Genomic DNA, 20739 nt, shown 5'->3' with positions numbered 1-20739 from the left:
TCTCTTCTTTACTTTACCTTTCATTAGATAAGAGCTTCTAAACCTCCATGGCTTGAAGGAAATAATAAAAGTAAGAAGCGATGGGTATTTCTTACTTATGGACATATCACGTATCTCTTTGGTTATGCAAATAGACAAAAAAAATCTTTGAAAGCAATTTCCCACCATATCCATCCAACTCTTCTATCTTGTAACAAAGTATCTACATAATGCCCCCTAACTAGGTAAGCAAACTCAACCTAACATTGAGGGCTACCTAGTAAATAAGTATAAGTGGTGGTCGTCATGGTAAACCAACCTAGCCCTAGGCCAACATAACCTTTGATGAATAAGTTTTTATGGTCCTAACACTAATAAACTTGATTGAAAAAAAATTGAGATCCATACATTTTTTATGTTATTATAATTAATAATCAATTAAATTATTATTATTAATAATTTTATATCGAGCACAATAATAATTAAAAAACCACAAAGTAAGTGAATGCACATGCATATTAACCCCCCAATTACACACACGACCTCTCTCAATGCTTAATAGATCCAAAGTTAAGATGGATCTTTGTTGACAATAGATATAACTTTCAAATATTACTATATATAATGTTTATATAAAGTGTTTTTTTAGTCCCTTAAAGGCATCTCAATCTTTTGTTTATTTATTTGTTTAACACAATGCCAAGCATTCCCATACTTCGATTCGTGAGTAAAGGTAAGATATTCTCTAAGGCTCACAACCTTAATTATAATTGGCTCATAAAGAATGAAACATGTCATGAGTAGGATTGGAATCCACATGGAAAGATAACATCTCTTCCTCCAAACCACTAAAACTAGACCTAATTGACAAAAACACCTAAAACCTTAAACATTGTATTGTCTACTATTTTTATAATAAAATATATAATATATTTTTTCCCTAAGAAAATCCTTCTTAAAAACCTTTCGTGTACTTCTCCAATGTTCATGGATGTTAAATAGGATAAATTATGGGGATTTGAATCCACATAGGCGGGATAACATTTATCCTTCTAAACCATAATTACTAGATGAAATAAGAAAAACATCTCAAACCTTAAGATTGTATTGTCTTATTATTTTCAGGATAAAATGTAAATACCTTTTTCCCAAAAAAAAAAAAGCTCTCATAGAAAACTTTTTGAGTATAACTCCATAATTCATGGATGTTAGATGGATTTGAATCCATATGGGAAGGGTACATTTCTCCTCCATAACCACTAAATTATATCCAACATGAAAAAAGACCTCAAACCTTAATATAATATTATGTATTACGTTTGATGATAAAAAAAATAAACTTTTTTTTTCCATGGAAACTCTCGTGAAAGACCTTTAAAGTATTTTTCCATGATCCATGGATGTTAAATGGTGTAAAGTGTTAGTCTTAATTACATAGCCTAACCTTGAGGGGATCAAGAGAGTTGAACATTTCTTCTCCCAAACTACATAAACTAGACCCACTTGACAAAAACACCTCAAACCTTAAACATTGTATTGCCTATTATTTTTTATAATAAAATATATAATATATTCCCCCCCAATAAAACCCTTTTGGAAAACCTTCTGTGTACTTCTCTATTGTTCATGGATGTTAAACATGGTAAATTATGGGGATTTGAATCCACATGAGAAGGATAACATTTATGCTTCTCGACCATAAATACTAGATCAAACCGACAAAAACACTTCAAACCTTAAGATTGTATTTTCTTATTATTTTTAAGGGTAAAATGTAAATACCTTTCCTGAAAGAATATCTCCTATAAAACTTTTCCAGTATAACCTTGTAATCCGTGGATGTTATATGGAGTAAACCACCAAGATTTGAATCCACATGGGAGTGATACATTTTGTCTCCATATCCACTAAATTAGATCTAGTAGGAAAAAAACACCTCAAACCTTAAGATAATATTATCTATTGCGTTTGATGATAACAATTAATCTTTTTTTTTTTTTCTATGGAAACCCTCGTGGAAGACTTTCAAAGTACTTTTCCAGGATCCATGGATGTTAAATGGTATAAATTGTTAGTCTTAATTACATAGCCTAACCTTGAGGTGATCAGTAGAGATGAACCTGTGACCTCCCCAGCGTTGGGAGAGATATAATAGGCCCCACATCTCATGGCCACTAACTCTAGGATTTTCTATAACTTTAAAGACATGGGATGGGCTTTGATCGACTAATATGTGCACATGTCACAAGACAATTTAATATAATCTTATGGATGTAATCACAAGTTTGACCACTACCTCGAGGTAACCCCATGATTTTGGGGATAACACATTGAAATTAAACCTTAATGATGAGAACTCTAACCCCTTTAAATACTAAAAAATAGAATACTTATTTTTATAAGAAAATCTAAGTATAAAACATAATAGACAATATAAAATACACCATACTAATAAATAACAAATTAATCCAATCCATTTTTAGTGGAAAAGAGTTCATTTAAACAAGCATAAGCAGTGGTTGTCATGGTAAACATACCAATAAACCTAGGTAAACCAACCTAGCCCGATGTCATAAGATCCTAATGAATAAGTGTTTATGGTTCGTGTCTCTGTAATTGCATTGTGAGTGATGGAATGCATATGTAAGATAGAATGGATGAGATGTATACCATAATGCAATAATAATAAACTAAATTGAAAAACTTTGAGATCGATATATATTTCTTGTTTTTTTTCCCATGGAAAAAAGTCTTAATTTCTATTGATATAAAGAAATTACATTTTGTAGATGCAAGTGCATATGCATATGGAGGCAGAGATGCCTGACAAGTTCATAAACTTTTGACCAAAAAAGAGAAAATAAGCTGTTATGTCTCCACACAGGGAGTCTGCTATCTATTGTACTGTGTCTATGCTTGCTTGCTAACATAGAGTGAGCAAGATCAAAATTATATCCGTCTCTTCGCAGAGAGAGAAAAACTTTATGTATCAAAATCTAGTTTGAACCCAAAGTCCTATTTGTGTACCAAGTAAGTAAATATGTACATTATATACAAGAATATTCAGAATAGATATAGGGCTTATCGCCCATTGACTCTGGGATCCACAAAAGGTCTGTGGTAATACTGGTAGTAGGTCCCATCATTCTCTTCCTGTATCAACCAGTCGTTTCCTTGTCTAAGCGCTGCCTCTTTGGATAGGTGATCTGCCCCTGTATTTTGCTCCCTGTAAATGTGTCGACAGACAAAGGAGTCAAAAGATGTTATCAATATTTTTGCTTCTTCTAAAATATGCCTCAATGAAAATGCATTGCAGTGTGATGCATCATTCAACCAATTGCAAACGATTTTAGAATCACCAAATAGCTGTAGATGTCTGCAATGTTTTTCCATTGCAAAATGTATAATATGTTTAGTTGTGCATAGTTCAACAAAATTATTAGTTCCCCTGCCTAAATTAATTTGGATCTTGAAGCAATGTTTCTCATTGAGGTATAGAATGGCTCCGCCCCCACACCCTGCCTCCTGCGCAAAGCCATCAAAGTATGCCCAAGGCTTAGGCTTGTCAAAGATTTCAGGTATGATGGTGCGGGGAGGGGATGTGGAATCCTCCTCAGGAAGAAGATCGAAATCAGCAATGGTATGGAGCAAGATGGCAGGCCAATGGGGCGATCTATGATTGAAAATACACTGGTTTCTGGCAATCCATATTGACCAACAAACAAGAAGAGGCATGTTTCTAGATTTTCCATTTTGATTTTGACACCATGTACTCCAGGAATCCATAATACTATGCCCATGCTAGTTATTTAAGATAGGATAATGAGCAATGATGGATTTCCAATATTCCTTAGCAGTAGGGAAATTTAGAAAAAGATGTTCAGTACTTTCTTCATCATTGCGGCACAGGTGACACCAGAAAGGGCCATGAAACGATCTTTTCATCAGATTTGTCCCTGTAGGGATCTTGTCAAAAACGATGTTCCACATCAGTAAGCGGGTGCGGGGGGGGGGGCCCTTAAGCTTCCAGAGCAATTTCCAAGTCGGAAGTATGTTCTGAGGCTTGTGAGGTTCCATTAGTCTAATATATCCCTGTTTCGGAGAGTATGCACCATGTTTGGCAAAAGCCCAAATGATCTCGTCCGATCCTTCAGTGAGATGGATGTGTGCCTGAGTAAGAGCATCCGTGAATTCCTGCCAATCCTGCTGCCATTAAACAGGGATGTCAAATTCTCGAGCCGATTTCCATGCCTGCTGAAGAAAGGAGGAGTTGTTATTGTCACCTATGTGATTGATGTGGGTGATACCCCTGCTGTGTAAATGCCTTATTAAGTCAGCTGGTAGCCTATGTGCATTACCACATCCTACCCATGGGTCCAAACCGATACGAACAGCATTGCCCTCCTTGATATGCCACATAATGCCTTCACGCAGGAGAGGTAGTGTACTGATGACTGCTTTCCATATATTGGATATGTTATTACTCATTCCATGCTGCTGTCTAAACCAGTCCATCAGGTTCATGGGCCAGATATACTTCACTTGAGCAACCCGGGACCAGAGGCTGTTAGTGGTAATAAGCTGCCAGCCAAGCTTTGCCACCAGTGCTTTGGAAAATAGATCAAGTTTTTTGATGCCCCATCCTCCCCATCTCTTGGGTTTCGCGACAGTGTCCCATTTGACCCAGGCGAAAGGTTTGCTCGGTTGATTGCCCTTCCATAAGAATCTGCAGCATATACTTTGTAGTATGTTCAAAATACCTTTCAGTATCCAAGCCAGGGTCATCCAGTAGACCGGAGTGGCTTCAATCACAACTTTAATGAGGATCAACCTACCTGCACGAGATAGATAATTGTGGTACCATATCTGTAGGCGCTTTTACACTTTCGCAATGAGCCATGTCCAGTCCGCTATCCTATAACCGAGAGGCTTTAATCTAAAGCCTAGGTATTTTAGACTGTCTGCCAGATTCAGTGAGGTGAAGGGGAAGCGTTGTGATGTATATATAATCTCATGCTGTGTGCAACCAAATGTAGTAATCGTGGATTTACTATCATTTATTAACATCCCAGTAGCCTGTTGAAAAAGATTGAAGATGTTCTGGAGGACCGTGGTGTCCCCAATACTGCCATTTAAAAAAATGAGAATGTCATCAACAAACAATAGATGAGTGAGGAAAAAATTCTCAGATATCTTGATGCCTGTCAGTTGATTTCTATTGCGAGCAGATATTATAGTCCTACTTAATCCTTCCATGATAAGTAAGAAAAGTAAGGGTGAGAGTGGACATCCCTGCCTGAGTCCTCTCTCCGAGCTGAAGAAAGATGTAGCTTCCCCATTTAGTAACACACTCTATGATACATCAACTATACAGCTCATGATCCATTTAATATATGCATAAGGAAAACCTAGGTGGGTCAGCAACAGTCTGATGTAGAGCCAGTTAGCTCTATCAAAGGCCTTTGAGAGGTCCACCTTCAGAATCATGCCTTTATGCTTCTTCATCTGCATAGTGTGGAGGAGTTCCTGCACAGTGGCAATGGCTTCATGGATTTGTCTGTGTTGAAGGAAAGCAAACTGTTCAGAAGATATGTGTCGAGAGAGGATAGGCTTCAGGCGATTAACAATGATCTTTGTAATAATCTTGTACAAACAGTTACAAAGGGAAATGGGACGGAAATTGTTGAAGGAGGAGGGATTGTCAGATTTCGAAATAAGGGCAATGAAGGTGGATTTGATGGCCGGGGATATTCTGCCTCTCCTTTTGCAATTCTCCACAATCTTGAGTAAGTCATCCCCTAGGATTTCAAAAAAAGCTATGTAGAATTCAATGGTCCACCCATCTGGACCACGGCTCTTGTCTTTCTTGAACCATTTTATAGTTGCCTCAAGCTCTTCCTTTGACACTTCCATCAATAGGTCCTCTGTGTCTTCCTGATGTACAAATCTGGGGAAGTGTTTTGCAACCCGCATGATTTCCATGATGTTCACAGCTCTAGGCGCCTTATAGATGTTTTTGAAATGCTCAATGGCTAATCTAGCCAGATCCCTCTGTGATGATACTAAGTGTCCCTGATCATCGCACAATTCCCAAATAGTGTTGATGGCTTTTCTTCCGTTGGCAAATTTATGAAAGAACTTGGTGTTGTCATCTCCTTCGGTGAGCCATATTGCTCTGCTCCTGAGCCTCTAGCTTTCTTCCCTTTCCTTCAGAATCTGGGAGCGCTTCTTGATGTGGGAGGTGTAGAGTTCTTTACTCTCAGGTGTAGGGAAGGTGCCATTAGAGGTGTCCTCATGTGCTGCAATGGCCATCTCTGCCTCCCTCAGAGTGTTGTCATCATTCATTCGCTTCTGGTGAGCCCAAATTTTAGAGATCCTCTTTAGTTCAGTCAATTTCCTGATAAAGCCTTCAGTATGATCCTCACTGTCCGGAATAGGGTTGGTATGCCAGTAGTTAGAGACCATCTGTATATAAGAAGGATCCTTAAGCCAAGAGGCATTGAATTTGAAGGGGCTCCTGATCTTCTGGTTCGCATCGGCCAATTCCAAAAAAATTGGTTGATGATCTGAGATGCCTCCAGTACCAACCCATTGACGAATGCGGGGAAGACTGCTTAGGAAAGCTTCCTTGATGAGAAATCTGTCAAGTCTTCTAGCAAGACTGTGGTCACCGCTGTGATTATTTGTCCAAGTAAATTGAATCCTGGCAGATGGAATGTCCACCCACTGATGTTCCTCGAGTAGGGTGGAGATAGTATCAGATAGCTGTCTACTTAGGTCGAGTGTCCCCAAGATTCACTGAATCCCAAAGAAAAATTTAAGTCACCTCCTAGAATGATGTTGTCTACTTGAAGAAGGTTTGAGTCTAGGAAAGTTCTCCAAAAGTTTGCCCTATCTACACAAGGACCATAGACATTCATAATACGAATTTCCGTTTCCAGTGGGTGGGAAAAAATATCCATGCCGATGAAGCCTCTACCTCCCCAAATGTTCCTGATCTCCAAAGCTTTGTTGCATATACCAATAGCAGAACCCCCAGATCTCCCAGATGCGTCCAGAGCGTGGAAGGTCCAATTAGGCAGCCAGGATTTTAGAGTGTAAATAAGAGGTTCAACCGAACAGAGAGTTTCTTGTAAAAATATAATGTCCGTCTGAGACGAAGTGAGCAGTCTTCTGAGCGCTAGTTTTTTGGGCTGACTAGCAAACCCTCTGCAATTGAATGATAGGATCTTCATGTAGGGTGAGACTGTGGGCCTTTCCTAGCTCTAAGGGCCCTGAAAATGGTTTGTTGTCACCCGAGGGCAACTTCTTCTCCCGCTGTGTGTCTGGCTTTAGTGAGACGAGAGGGTCGGCCCCTTGAGGGCTTATGGGAGGCAGGGGTAGCCTCAGGGTCCAGACCAATCGCATCAAGGCCTCTCTCCTTCGATCTGGAACAGAGTGAGTACCGGGGGGATACAGAGGGGGAGGGGATGGAAGGAGAGGGAAGGGAGGAAGATGATAGGGATGGGATGCAGGGGGAGGTGGAGGGTGAGGGGAGGGGAAGGGGGCAGATAAGGGAGGAGGGGGGAGCAAGACCCTGGGTTCTAATTAAACCTGAAGAGATCATGGGTGAAGAAAGAGGGGGAGATGTGCAATTGAATGAATGAGATGCAAAAACATTAGATATGCCAGTCACAGGAGAAGTGTGAGAGGAGGATGAAAATAACATACCCATCATCGAGTTGACCTCCTGTGCAGGACGGTACACGCTGGAGGCGATGAAGGGTTAGGAGCTGAGGGACCCTTGACTGCGCCCACTTTATCAGGTGTTCCCCTGGAGTCCTCTATAACCTTGTCGCGCTCCTCTGGTTCAATATCTTTGCCTTGCTGAGAAGGGTTTCCCATGGGATGCTCGGTCTCCAAGCCCTCTGTTGGTTCCCTGTTCTTATGTAGGAGGGGGCAATCCTTGTATAAATGCCCTACTTTGTGGCATTTGCGACAGCGATACGATATGCCTTCATAGTCGATGATCTGTTTGCGGGATGTGTCCCTCCATTGGATAGTGATGTACTCCTGTAAGCCGCCTCGGGTGTCCAGATTGATGAGGATCCGAGCATATGCCATCATGCCTGTGAGCTGATAGGACTTGTCATAATCCATATAGGAGCCTATCGCATTGCCAAGCCGCCGGAAGATGTCTTCGGACCAGTATTGCAGGGGAGGGCCGGGGAGCTGAATCCAAACTGGTCCGATGCCTATCTGCTCAGTCTCGGGATCGAAAAGGGGCGTCCATCGCTTGAGGAGAACCGAGGCGTGTTCAAAATGCCAGTAAGAGGACAACACCCAATTGGTATGGTCGGCATGAGCAAATCTCAAAGCGAACCATCCCCTCACAAAAGTTTGCACGAAGGGAATGTCAACCAGATGGTGACCCCAAACCTCAGTTGCCTAGGTCTTCAAGCGGGCGGCCGTGTAATTCCGTCCTCTGATGCGCCCAACCAAGACTCTGTCAGTGAAGTCCATAGTCTCTCCCCACTGTATGTCCTCTTCTAATCTGAGAAAGATATCGTCTGCCTTGGACTTGTAACACTTGTACTTCTTCTTAGATCCCTGTGGAGGTGGCTGGGAATGAACCCGACTCGGAGGAGGGTCAGAAACAGTTGGGGGAGGGTAAGGGTTAGTCGAGGGAGGGTTAGGGTTTCCCCCGGAGACAGGGAAAGAACTGGCGAGCGGCGGAACGACGGTGAAGCTGCCGGACGGAGGAGCAATGGAGACTAGAGTGGTAAAACCAGCAGAAACATTGGGTACTGATGGGGGGAAAACGGCCGGGACAGTGCTCCAGTCACAGGGAGGTCCAAACCAAGGTTAGGGTTCAAATAGCCGGAGACGAAACCAAGGGTTGCCGGGGAGTGTGGGGGGGTAGAAAGCGATGGCCAGGTGGGTGGGTCATCCGGGTGGACCACAGGTTGAGATCGTGACGGTTCCGTGAAAGAATATGAAGAATAACTCCCGGTGAGGCCAGAGCTGTACAAACCTTCCGATGTGGAGAAAGAGGAGCGCCAAATGGATACCCCCTCCAGCGGGTCTTCAGATTAATCAACGGCTTCAAGTTCTTCCATAACGACAGCTGCTTCTTGGAACGACGAACACCTCAGATAGCTGGAATAAAGGAGAGTAAAACAATGCACAACAAAACAGACAATTTGCAATAGGGGAAACACAAACCGTCGACGGGTAAATGACCGGGAGATAACGAAACAGTAATAACCCCCCCCAGGCCCCGGCAGGTCAACCAGAGCGTAGAAAGGAGAAAGGTAAAGGACGGAGCACCACAACAAGCGGTGAGCGGCAAAGGTTACAGATTACCGGTGGCCTTCCATGGTTACTGTAACCTGCAGTGAACAAAAGCCCTAACCCAAACCCTCGCGAGCCATCTGATCATATATATTTCTTGTTATTATTATTATTATTTATTTTTCTTTATGCAAATACAATAATAATTAAGAAACCATAAAATAAATGAATGCAATGCCACATTAACTATATATATATTATTTTTATTTTTATTTGATGTCTCTCACTGCTTAATGAATTCATAGTTACGATGAATCTTTGGTGACAATAGATATAACTTTGTAATATTATTATATAGAAGATTTTTATAATGTATTATTATTTTTATTTAATCTTTTAAAAATATTTCAATTTTATGTTTATTTTTTTAACATGACAACCCAACACCTCATCTTTTGGCTTGTAAGGGTAAGATATTATGTAAGACTCACAACCTCAATCATAATTGTCTCATGAAAAATGAAGCATGTCACAAGTGGTATTGGAATCCACATGGGAAGGATAACAATTATCCTCCTTAACAACTAAAAGTAGAGTCAATTGACAAAAGCACCTCAAACCCTAAATATTATATTGTCTATTATTTTATATAATAAAATATATAATACATTTTTTCTTCCATGAAGAAACTTTTGCTAGAAAACCTCTCATGTACTTCTTCATGATCCATGGATGTTAAATAGGGTAAATTATGGGGATTTGAATCCACATGGGAAGGATAACATTTATCCCCTCTAACTATCAATACTAGATCCAATTGACAAAAATACTCAAATCTTAAGATGGTATAATTTATTATTTTTGAGGATAAAATATCAATACTTTTTTCTTTCTAAAGAAACCCTTACGGAAAACCTTTTGCATAAGTCTAACTATTTTAAGATTTTGAGGTTTTTTGGTCAAATTTGCCAAAAATCCAACAGGAATTTGTTGAAATCTCAAGTTTGATTTGTTAAACAACCAAAAAACATAATCTAACCGAAAATTATTTTGTGAGATTCCGACCAAAAACTCCAAAACATAGAATAGTTAGACAACGACAAACCTTTTGAATATGTCCTGATAATCCATGGATGTTAAAAAGAGTAAACCATCGGGATTTGAATCCACATGGGAATGGCACATTCCTCCCCCTTAACCACTAAACTAGATCCAATTGGAAAAAAACACCTAAACCTCAAGATAATACATTTATTTTATTTTAATTTTTATGATTTTTTTCATGTAAATCCTAGTGGAATTCCTTCTAAGAAGTTCTCCATGATCCATGGATATTAAATGAGGTAAGATGTTAGTCTTAATTACCTAGAGTTAATTGACAAAAGCACCTCAAACCTTAAACATTATATTGTGTATTATTTTAGATAATAAAATATATAATATTTTTTCAACACCAAACTTTTTGAGTATATCCCCATAATTCATGGATGTTAAACAAAGTAAACCACCCAGATTTGAATCCACTTGGGAATGACACATTTCTCCATCCTAACCACTAAACTAGATCCAATTAGAAAAAAACACCTAAACTTCAAGATAATACATTATTTATTATTTTTTATGAGAAAAAATATAACTTTTTTTCCTCCCATGTAAATCCTAGTGGAAAACCTTCCATGAATTTCTCCATGATTCATGGATTTTAAATGGAGTAAGTTGTTAGTCTTAATTAGCTAGAGTTAATTGACAAAAATGCCTAAATCCTCAAACATTATATTGTCTAATATTTTGGATAATAAAATATATAATAATTTTTTTCCAAGAAGAAACCTTGCCAAAAAATCTCTTCTGTACTTCTCCATGATTTATGGATGTTAAATAGGGTAATTGTGGGGACTTGAATCCACATGGGAAGGATACTATTTATCCTCCCTAACCATTAATACTAGATCCATTTGACAAAAATACGTCGAACCTTAAAATTGTATTGTTTATTATTTTTGAGGATAAAATATAAATAATTTTTTTTCCTAAAGAAACCCTAGTGGAAAACCTTTTGTCGAAGTTTAATTGTTTTATGTTTTGGTGGGTTTTTGGTCAAATTTTCTCGAAATCCAATAGGAATTTGTTGGAATCTCAAGTTTGATATGTGAAGTCTACACAATTCGAATGCTCCAAGGGTTTTTCAAGGTGTGAAATCTATTTATGCACTCAAAAATGGATTTTAAACAACCAAACGCCATAATCTAACCAATTTTTTTGGTCAGATCCCAACCAAAAACTCCAAAATGTAGAATAGTTAGACAACACCAAATCTTTCAAGTATGTCCTCATAATTTTTGCATGTTAAATAAAGTAAACCATTGCAATTTGAATCTGCACGAGGATGACACATTTCTCATCCATAACCACCAAACTAAATCTAATTGGGAAAAAACACCTAAACTTCAAGACAATATTGTTTATTATTTTTGATGATGATGATGATATATATATATATATATATATATATATATATTTAATGTAAATCCTAGTGGAAAACCTTCCAGAAACTTCTCCATGATCCATAAATGTTAAATAGGCTAAACTATTAGTCTTAATTACATAGCCTAACCTTGAAGCGATCAAAAGGGAACTTCTCCATGATCCATGGGTGTTAAATGAGGTAAACTTTTAGTCTTAATTACATAGCCTAACCTTGAAGGGATCAAAAGGGAACTTCTCCATGATCCATGGATGTTAAATGGGGTAAGTTGTTAGTCTTAATTACATAGTCTAACCATGAAGGGAACAAAAAAGTTGAATCTGTTAGGTCCCCAATTTTGAGGGAAAAATAATAGGTCCCACATCTAGCTCAAAACCACTTAAGCTAACCCTCGGAGATTTTTTTAATTTAAAGGAGAAAGAGATAAGCTTTAATCCACTTATGTGTGGATAGGTCATAAAACAATTTAATATAATCTTTATGGGTGTAACTACACATTTAACCACTACCTCAAAATAACTACACAATTCTAGAGAAAATTTTCATTAAAATCGATCTTACTTAATAATAAAAAAAATTTGACTATTCAAACAAACCCCTTTAAATAAAAAAAAAAATATAATATTTTTTTAAAAAACAAATCTAAATAATTAGAAATTACAATAAATAGAATAATTACACAAAACTAATAAATAATCAATTAATCCATGCGATTTTCGAGTGGAAATGAGCCCACTTAAACGACTAATACATTGAATCACATACACAAAAGTAGAGAGAAGCAAAATTAATCCCAACCATGCGTTATTATTAATAACTCCGATGGCGTTCACACAGACAAGAGGCTCTCTTTATTATCACATACCTACAAAAATATTCCACATATGAAAACGTCCATATGGCGTCCATATGGTGGACTAGTATTACTATAAATATGCGCCCCACCCGCTCGTATATGTATTTCTTTTGCGACTAAAATTGATAAAAAAAGAAAATCAAGAAGGGAATAGTATAGAAAGTCGGTCCTCTAGTCTATCTGCCCTCTCTATTTGTGTTTGTGGAGGGAGGGACGGAGCGTGGAGGAATAACCAAGAGACGACACCGAATTTTAACCCCCCCAACAATTTATTGACGAAGGATCCATCATTGCCCATCCAGATCGTGTGAAGTTTACATATTTGCGAGCATTCTGCTGTAACTGATACTGAATCTCTTCCTTCTTGCAACCTCTCCAGCTTTAATCCCTTCGCACCTCTAAAGCCATTTAAATCTGTTCCCACAGGTATGTTTTTTTTATTATTTTGTCATTTTCCCTGCATAATGTTTTTCCTGGTGTCATCGATGGGCTGCTGTGAAAATGGATTTTCCTGGGTGCTTAATTAGATTATGATGATCTTTATGGACTTGAATTTGATAAAATTTCAACGTTCTTGCTGTCATTCAACCCCATTCGGGATGGATGCAATTTTTATGAAATGAGAGGGTTTGGTTGGTGTTACATTGTACGCCAGAGGTCTTTGTTTGTGACTTTAAATTTTGTTTCGGTTTTGAGGAGATGCGATTTGCTTTTTATCGTTTTATCCCTTCTTTGAAACCTTATTGCTTTACATGTTATGAATTTAATAGATAAAGCTAGGGCTTTTATTTTGTTCTGGTAAAGGTTTGAGGCTTTTTAGAATTTTGTGTTGGGTGGATTACAGCATAAAGGGGCAGGTTTTGATTTAAGCAAGAACTTCCAAGGAAACTTCGGGAAGGTTGGGAAGTAAGGTAGGAGAGGGCTTTGATCATATTGTAGTTGGGACCGGGTCGCGATGGGATATTTGATATAAGGGTGAATTGCATGGGGAAAGGATGCCAGAACTGCGTAGCGGAGTTCGCCAACCTCGTGTGAAATCAAAACAAGTTCAGGTTCAAGCACACAATTTGGAACCTACTGGACAGGCTTTAGTGGAACAGGTTCCGAGCAAAGCCACTAGGAGAGGTGCAGGAAGAGGAAGGGCTGCTAATCTTAATCCTAATACTAATGCTCCCCCTCTTCCAAAAGCTGGTGCTGTAAAGCCTACTGCTGCTGCTGTTCCTGGTGCAAGACAGAGGACTACTGGTGGTAGGGGCAGAGGAATTAGATCTGCGAAGAAGCTAGAGCCACCACACGTTGAGATTTTGCCACCTGCTGTCCAAGTTGGAGCTGAGCCCGAGGTCGAGGCCGAGGCTGATTTGGATTTGTTTATAAGAGAAGAAGTTGCTCCTCAGAACCCGAAAATGGATGAAAAGAGTGCTGACAAATTAGTGGAAGAGGAAGGAAGCATTACACCTATTCCACAGAAGGTATGTATTCATTTATCCCAATCATATACTTCTAAATGTAGTTATGATAAAAATACTGAGGCAAATGAAAATGCCTTTCATTGAACACATGCTAAATTTGACCATGTTTTAAATCGAGATGGTTTGGCTAGAAATGCCAAATTACTTCAAGCCTCTATGGAATTCTAGTTTCGATGAGAATGTACTGATTCAAACTTCATTCTATGTTATTTCAACATCCAGGTTCAGGTGGGAACTTCTCCAGTGTACAAGATTGAGAGGAAGTTGGGAAAAGGTGGGTTTGGGCAGGTATATGTTGGCCGAAGGCTAAGTGGCGGCAACGAGCGCACGGGTCCAGATGCTGTGGAGGTACTTATTTAATGTTTGCTTGAACAAAGTCACGTGGCCACTATTACGTTTCTTACAGATGATTTTTTTTCCTAAGTGGTCTGGACAAGGAGTTATTTGTTGAATTAATGGGTTCATAGAGATTGCATTTATGAAACTCAAAGAAAGTGTGTTTTTATTAGGTTGCATTGAAGTTTGAGCATCGCACCAGTAAAGGCTGTAATTACGGTCCTCCTTATGAGTGGCAAGTTTACAAGTATGTATCTAAATCCATCATCATGGACTTTTTTTTTATTAGCTATTCTACCTGTAAAGGCTGTACTATTGGCCCTACTTGTGAGTGAAAAGCTTAGAAGTATGTATCATTAGTCCTTGTGATTATCATGACATGATTCATTAACTTGACAAGTATATGTATTCAGTTTCATGCTTAATTTATCATCGTGTTGCTGCAGTACACTTAATGGTAGTTATGGATTGCCTTCGGTACATTACAAAGGGCGTCAGGAAGATTACTATATTCTGGTATGCGATAATTCTGGATATTTTCCTTATTACTAGTTACATGGTAAGAAGTCAGTGGAGTGTGACACTAAAATATTCATTGTTGTATGCTGATGGAATATTTGGAAGCAGCGATGTTCTCGCTGCTGATAAATCTTGATTATCTAATTATTGCAAACTCATTTTTTTAGGTAATGGATATGTTGGGTCCCAGCCTTTGGGATGTATGGAATACGTCCGGCCAAGCGTGAGTTATAAGCTATGTTGGGGTTTTCTTTTCAGGTTTATGATTTTGGGCCAAACTGTTTTTCTTAATACAATTTGAATTAACTTCTATTGGATAACATTATGTGAAACAGAATGTCTACAGAGATGGTTGCATGCATTGCTGTGGAGGCAATATCAATACTTGAGAAACTGCATTTAAAAGGGTATGCTTGTCTTGTTTAGTAGTGGTTTATCTTCACGATGAATCTTTGTTGTGGATGGGATGTTCTGAAATGGTTACCAAATTTTGTCTGTTTTAGATTTGTTCATGGAGATGTGAAGCCTGAAAATTTTTTACTTGGCCAGCCTGGAACTTCTGATGAGAAAAAACTCTTTCTGGTAGATCTTGGCTTGGGTGAGTTTTTCAATTTTCTCGTCTATCCTTGTATAATTGTGTAACAACATGATAATCTTGTTGACTTGAATGCCTTTGGCTGGATTGATAAATGAATGCCTTTTGACTGGATTGGTATTTATCTGAAGCATGGCAGAAAAACTTTCTGACTCTTGTTCCTGCCTTTTTTCCTTATTTCTTTTAATTTATATTTATCACATTTCATTGAAAAACTTCTCCACAACCATTTGTGTATTGTCATCCACGCTAATGCTTTTCTATTCCCAGCCTCAAAGTGGAAGGATACATCATCAGGTCATCATGTTGACTATGATCAACGGCCTGATGTCTTCAGGTTAGTTTCTTAGCTTTCACATGACAGTACTTAAGCTTGTTATATTGTATTTAGTTTTATTCATTTCCATTTATCTGGTTTTATTTTGTGTATTGGATTATATTAATTTTATTATCTTGTAAATGTCCATGTTTCTATTCAGAGGTACTGTTAGGTATGCCAGTGTACATGCACATTTGGGGAGAACAGGAAGTAGACGAGATGATCTAGAGTCTTTAGCATACACTCTAATATTCCTTCTTAGGGGCAGGTTGCCTTGGCAAGGTTACCAGGTACATTTATAAATTATGTTGTTCTCTGACTTGTTTTGTGGAGATTCACATTCAACGTTTTGTCTTATTGCATGTTTTTTCTCTTGTAGGGTGACAACAAGGGCTTTCTTGTTTGTAAAAAGAAGATGGCAACTTCTCCCGAAATGTTGTGTTGCTTCTGTCCAGTTCCTTTCCGGCAATTTCTTGAAGCAGTCACAAATATGAAATTCGATGACGAGCCAAATTATCTGAAGCTTATTTCCCTTTTTGAAGGCATTCTTGGACCTAATATTTCAACAAGGCCAATTAATACAGATGGAGCTCAGAAGGTCATATCTCATGTGCTGCCCCAAGTCTCTTCAGTCAAAGTCCCTTAAATCATTAGAAGAACTTGGAAAACTGATTAGAGTGAAGTCTGATTTTTTGGACGTACTTAGAATATTGGATAGATTCAAAGCAATTCTTTGAAGTCGTGGAAGCGTTTGGAAGTGTCATGAATTGTGGATGTACTTGGAGAAACAACTAGATTGAAACTCTTTGAAGTCCTTGAGATTTTGCAAGTTATAAACATGAAAGTATTATAAGTTCCATTCAATTGCTTGGGTGGTGTTGATGTTTAAATTTGTCTTTCTGTTTCTGGTATTTATTGCCATTTTTATTCATGTTAATGTGTGTTTAAGTTCAAATTTTATGTTAAAATAGGTTGGTTCAAAACGAGCAAGGCTGCTAGTTGATGTCGATGATGATGAGCAACCCAAGAAGAAGGTTCGACTTGGAACTCCAGCAACTCAATGGATATCAGTTTACAATGCTCGACGGCCTATGAAACAGAGGTAATGCTTAAAAGACTAAGAAATGAGGAAATTGAGATTTTTATGTTTATTGTCAGTGGTCACTTATCAATGTAGCAGAAATTGTCTTAGTTATTGATATATTCACGTATTAGCTGTACAAGAAAGCAATAACCATATGTCAATGATGGAGGTTAGAGTAGAATAGAGTATTATTATGGGATGATATCCCACCAAAGGAATATGCCACCACAGAGGAGATATTTTAACAGTTCTAGCAGTAAAAGGGTAATGCTTATGTGGGTCAACCCTATGTAGGCTTTCCTCATTTAGTAATCTAGCGCATGGTCAAAATAACCTCTGAAAACCCTTTTATAATGCAGCCTGAACAATTTAAGAGCAGAGAAACCATCATCTCAACAAAGACAGGAAGAAATATAATTGAAAATTGCCAAAAATGTGTGAATTTTTTTTCTATTCTTATGTTGAGTGCTTGCTTGGTATTGTAGACAACAAATCTTTTTAGTATGTTGTGGTTCACCAGAGTTTCTAGACTTTATGAATCCTATATCAACATCTTATCTAATGACTTGTAAAATTATGTATTGTAAACAATCGTTGTCCAACAAGAACTTTAACTTTATCAATGCCTAGTATTGCTCCAAATTCCCTTTTTCAAATCCCCAGTATTTGATATATGTTGGAATACACGGTTGAAATATATGAGCTATTCTGTAGTACTATCTGAAATATTTTTTATTAGCTTTAGTGCAGTCCAAGCCTTGCCAGAAAAAATATACTGAAAATTAATTTACAAGCGGACGCCTGCAAGGGTGAAAAACAGAAAATGGATATAGAGTCTGGAGTCTAGACATTATGATGGAAAGTGTAAGAAGCTAGCAGAAGTTGTTGCCAAACTTCAACGTGGCATACACACATTTGTGCTCTTTGTTCAGGTAGTTAATTTGTTGTAGCATAATACACATCAGATGCATACAAATGCACAAAGAAATCTCTATCTCAGGCCCAAAGGACAGGAAATATTTTGTTGAGAGTATGAAGCCATTGACCACATTCACTCACTAAGCTACTACTAGGAGGCCCTTTGTTGTTCTTTGAAAGCCTTTTGTTGCTCATGGACTTTCGGAAAGCATTTCACTTTGTTTTGAGAGGCTTTGCTCCATAGTGTTATGTGACATTGGTATTTCAAAGACCCTTTTGGTGGCCATTTGAGATTGAATGAGCTACTACCTTGTCATCTTCACTCTGCTCACAACCTTTTGGACTCCATTAAGAGCACCATTGTGGTCAAATAGGGCTGCTGCCCCTCATCAACTCTTTATGGGATGATTCTAAATTGGTGAGCTGGAGTGCTTTTTTTTAGCTGACACATATAGGGGAGGGACAAGTGTCTTCTACACTACATCTTGTTCTCCCTGCTTTTATTTATTGATGACATGATCCTCGCAGGTTTCACTTGAGGGGTTGAAGAGTCAAATTGATGTGCTATCCAACTTCTGTGACCTTTGATAGTTGTCAGTTAACTTTGGTAAAACTAATGTCATGATCTACAATGTATCATGCTCTCTGTAAGTGGATTAAGGTTAATATGGATTACACATACTTGGGGGTTCAGTTTTGAGGGCCATGGTTTTGTTTGAGTTATGCTTTCCAGCCTTAACTTAACGAGGGATAGGGTTCATTTGCTTGAATTGAAAGATGATGCCTTTAATGTCACTTCTAGGATTTGTTTGACCATCATCTAGGCAGAATTAGGAGGCCATCCTCAAACTTGTCTTCTTCACAAAGTTTTGATCCTTGGAAACCGTGATCGGTAGAGATAGGTTCTCCTGAGTCCTAATTTGTTCCCTTCAAAAGGTATAGACTCCATAGCAAACTTTGGACAGAGTTCTTTCTAGTTTTGGGAAGCTTCCTTGTTGCTTAAATTGGTGGTCATTGATATTGATGAAATTCTGCCTTTCAAGTTCTCTTTAGATGGTCCATTCCTACCCTTTAAGTAGGCCTGAACTATCTGATTAAGAAGGATATCAACAGTTTTTACATCCAGGTAACTTGGACAACCCCACTAAAGGATTTAGCCCTATGGTGGCATTTTGTTTTGAGAACTTGATGCATTATGGGACAATCATATTATCTTCCTCAGGTTTACATGCAAACATTGGATGCATGACGTTAGGACTCCCATTAGGTCCATGTCAAGAATTGAGATAAATCACCACATTCCACACCTTAAGAGGACTTGTCATCTATGTCATTTACAGGAGTTTGAGTTGGAGGAGGACCTTATTTTCAGATATCCCATTCTTTTACTTCATTCACTGCCCTTGTCAAGGATTGAGAAGTTCCCTCTACAACCCTTTGATATTTGAACTCTAGACACCTACTTCTTTTCACGAGTGAGGCTTAAGGGACAAATTGATGGCCTTGCACAATCCTCACCAATAAGATTTCATTTACGAACTGCTCCATCTTCCCTATTAACATGCCTATTGGTGGCATAAATAGGAGGTGAGGCCTAGATCACATAAGACACTATCTCAGTGAGACTTCCCTTGGATAGATAGATCATCCTCTCTCCCTCAAATGACATCATTAGGAACGATAAACCTCATCAATTTAAGGCTCATACCAAGATTCACAGCAAAGCCATGTCCGCCCTGAAATTTCGCAGATGACATCATCAGGCAATGCTTTTGTGACTTTGTCCCTTGTTTTTGATGACTCCTCTCCCCCCCTCTCTCATTCTGCCTCTTGGCCTAGCATGCTGTTGCAGCAACATTGTATGCACAGCGTGGTTTGGTCGTTGTTTTGTATCTTCACTACTTCTGGTGTTTCTATTGACTAATTAATGAGCTCATTCTCTGTACTTTTGACTGATTGACCAACTTTGTGGTTGCTTGTTGGACATGAATACAGTTGTCTGATCTTATCTCTCTTGGTCTCTCTCTGTCCATACAGATGTGCATGTAATAAACTCTTACAAGGATATTCCATATACATACTGCAATGGTTGCACTAAACTGCAACATAAATAAACCTATACTGATGTACCTTTTCATCATTGATTAGATGTATTTTAAAGTGTTTATGCCAGTTTGGGACCAAATTTCAGGTCTTGAAGTTTTCTTTTGACAATAATGAAATTTATTTTCCTTATACCAGATACCACTATAATGTTGCTGATGCACGGCTTCATCAACATGTTGAGAAAGGGAATGAAGATGGGTTGTATATTAGCTGTGTGGCTTCTTGCACAAACCTTTGGGCTATCATTATGGATGCAGGCACAGGGTTCACGTCTCAAGTATACGATCTTTCTGCTGTCTTCCTTCACAAGGTTTGTTATCATATTTTGTAACTTACTGTGTTTTACATTTAATTCTTATGTAAGTGAGAACTGAGATCAAATCAATGTGCTCTTTTTAAACAAAGAAGCTATTCCACAAATTCTAATTTCATGGAATTGACTTGTTTATGTTGCTTTTACAACAGGATTGGATTATGGAACAGTGGGAAAAGAATTACTATATCAGTGCCATTGCTGGTGCTACGAATGGCAGTTCTTTGGTTGTTATGTCCAAGGGTAGGCTAAGCATTTCTTATTTGGGTTAGGTTATTGTTTTGTGCTATTTTTTCAGTTTTGGCATGTTGTATGATCTGTCCATAAATGTTGTATGATCTGTCCAATAATTTCTCATTTGGGTTGGGCTATTATTATTTGCTATATATTTCTGTTTTTGGAATGTACTATGATCTGTCCATTTTAAGGAACATAAGATTGTGTCATTGGTTTTGTCTATGTGGTGAGTAGTTCTATTGTTGTGTGC

General features: G+C 38.3%; 1 protein-coding gene across 8 annotated transcripts in view; it reads left to right on the top strand.

Moving 5' to 3' along the window:
• The first annotated feature begins 12694 nt into the window (after nt 1–12694).
• LOC149205510 (casein kinase 1-like protein HD16) overlaps nt 12695–20739 on the top strand; it is a 30989-nt gene continuing 22944 nt past the window's right edge. For all 8 annotated transcript variants that reach the window (XR_016252469.1, XR_016252465.1, XR_016252466.1 and 5 more), the window contains exons 1-14: nt 12695–13019; nt 13438–14062; nt 14285–14410; nt 14572–14645; nt 14845–14914; nt 15085–15140; nt 15253–15324; nt 15421–15515; nt 15783–15849; nt 15992–16121; nt 16211–16429; nt 16803–16933; nt 20075–20249; nt 20405–20495. Coding sequence is in view for 3 of the 8 variants with exons in the window: in XM_089395090.1 (XP_089251216.1) it covers nt 13589–14062; nt 14285–14410; nt 14572–14645; nt 14845–14914; nt 15085–15140; nt 15253–15324; nt 15421–15515; nt 15783–15849; nt 15992–16121; nt 16211–16429; nt 16803–16933; nt 20075–20249; nt 20405–20495 (1780 nt within the window). In the remaining 5 variants the exon portion in view is untranslated. The remainder of the gene's footprint in view (nt 13020–13437; nt 14063–14284; nt 14411–14571; nt 14646–14844; nt 14915–15084; nt 15141–15252; nt 15325–15420; nt 15516–15782; nt 15850–15991; nt 16122–16210; nt 16430–16802; nt 16934–20074; nt 20250–20404; nt 20496–20739) is intronic.

The sequence above is a fragment of the Pinus tabuliformis genome, chromosome 1_2 (assembly GCF_031772625.1).
Source record: "Pinus tabuliformis cultivar Carrire ecotype Pingquan chromosome 1_2, CPIR1, whole genome shotgun sequence".
In the NCBI taxonomy this organism is placed as follows: Eukaryota; Viridiplantae; Streptophyta; class Pinopsida; order Pinales; family Pinaceae; genus Pinus; species Pinus tabuliformis.
This window is presented reverse-complemented; position numbering and strand designations above follow the sequence as displayed.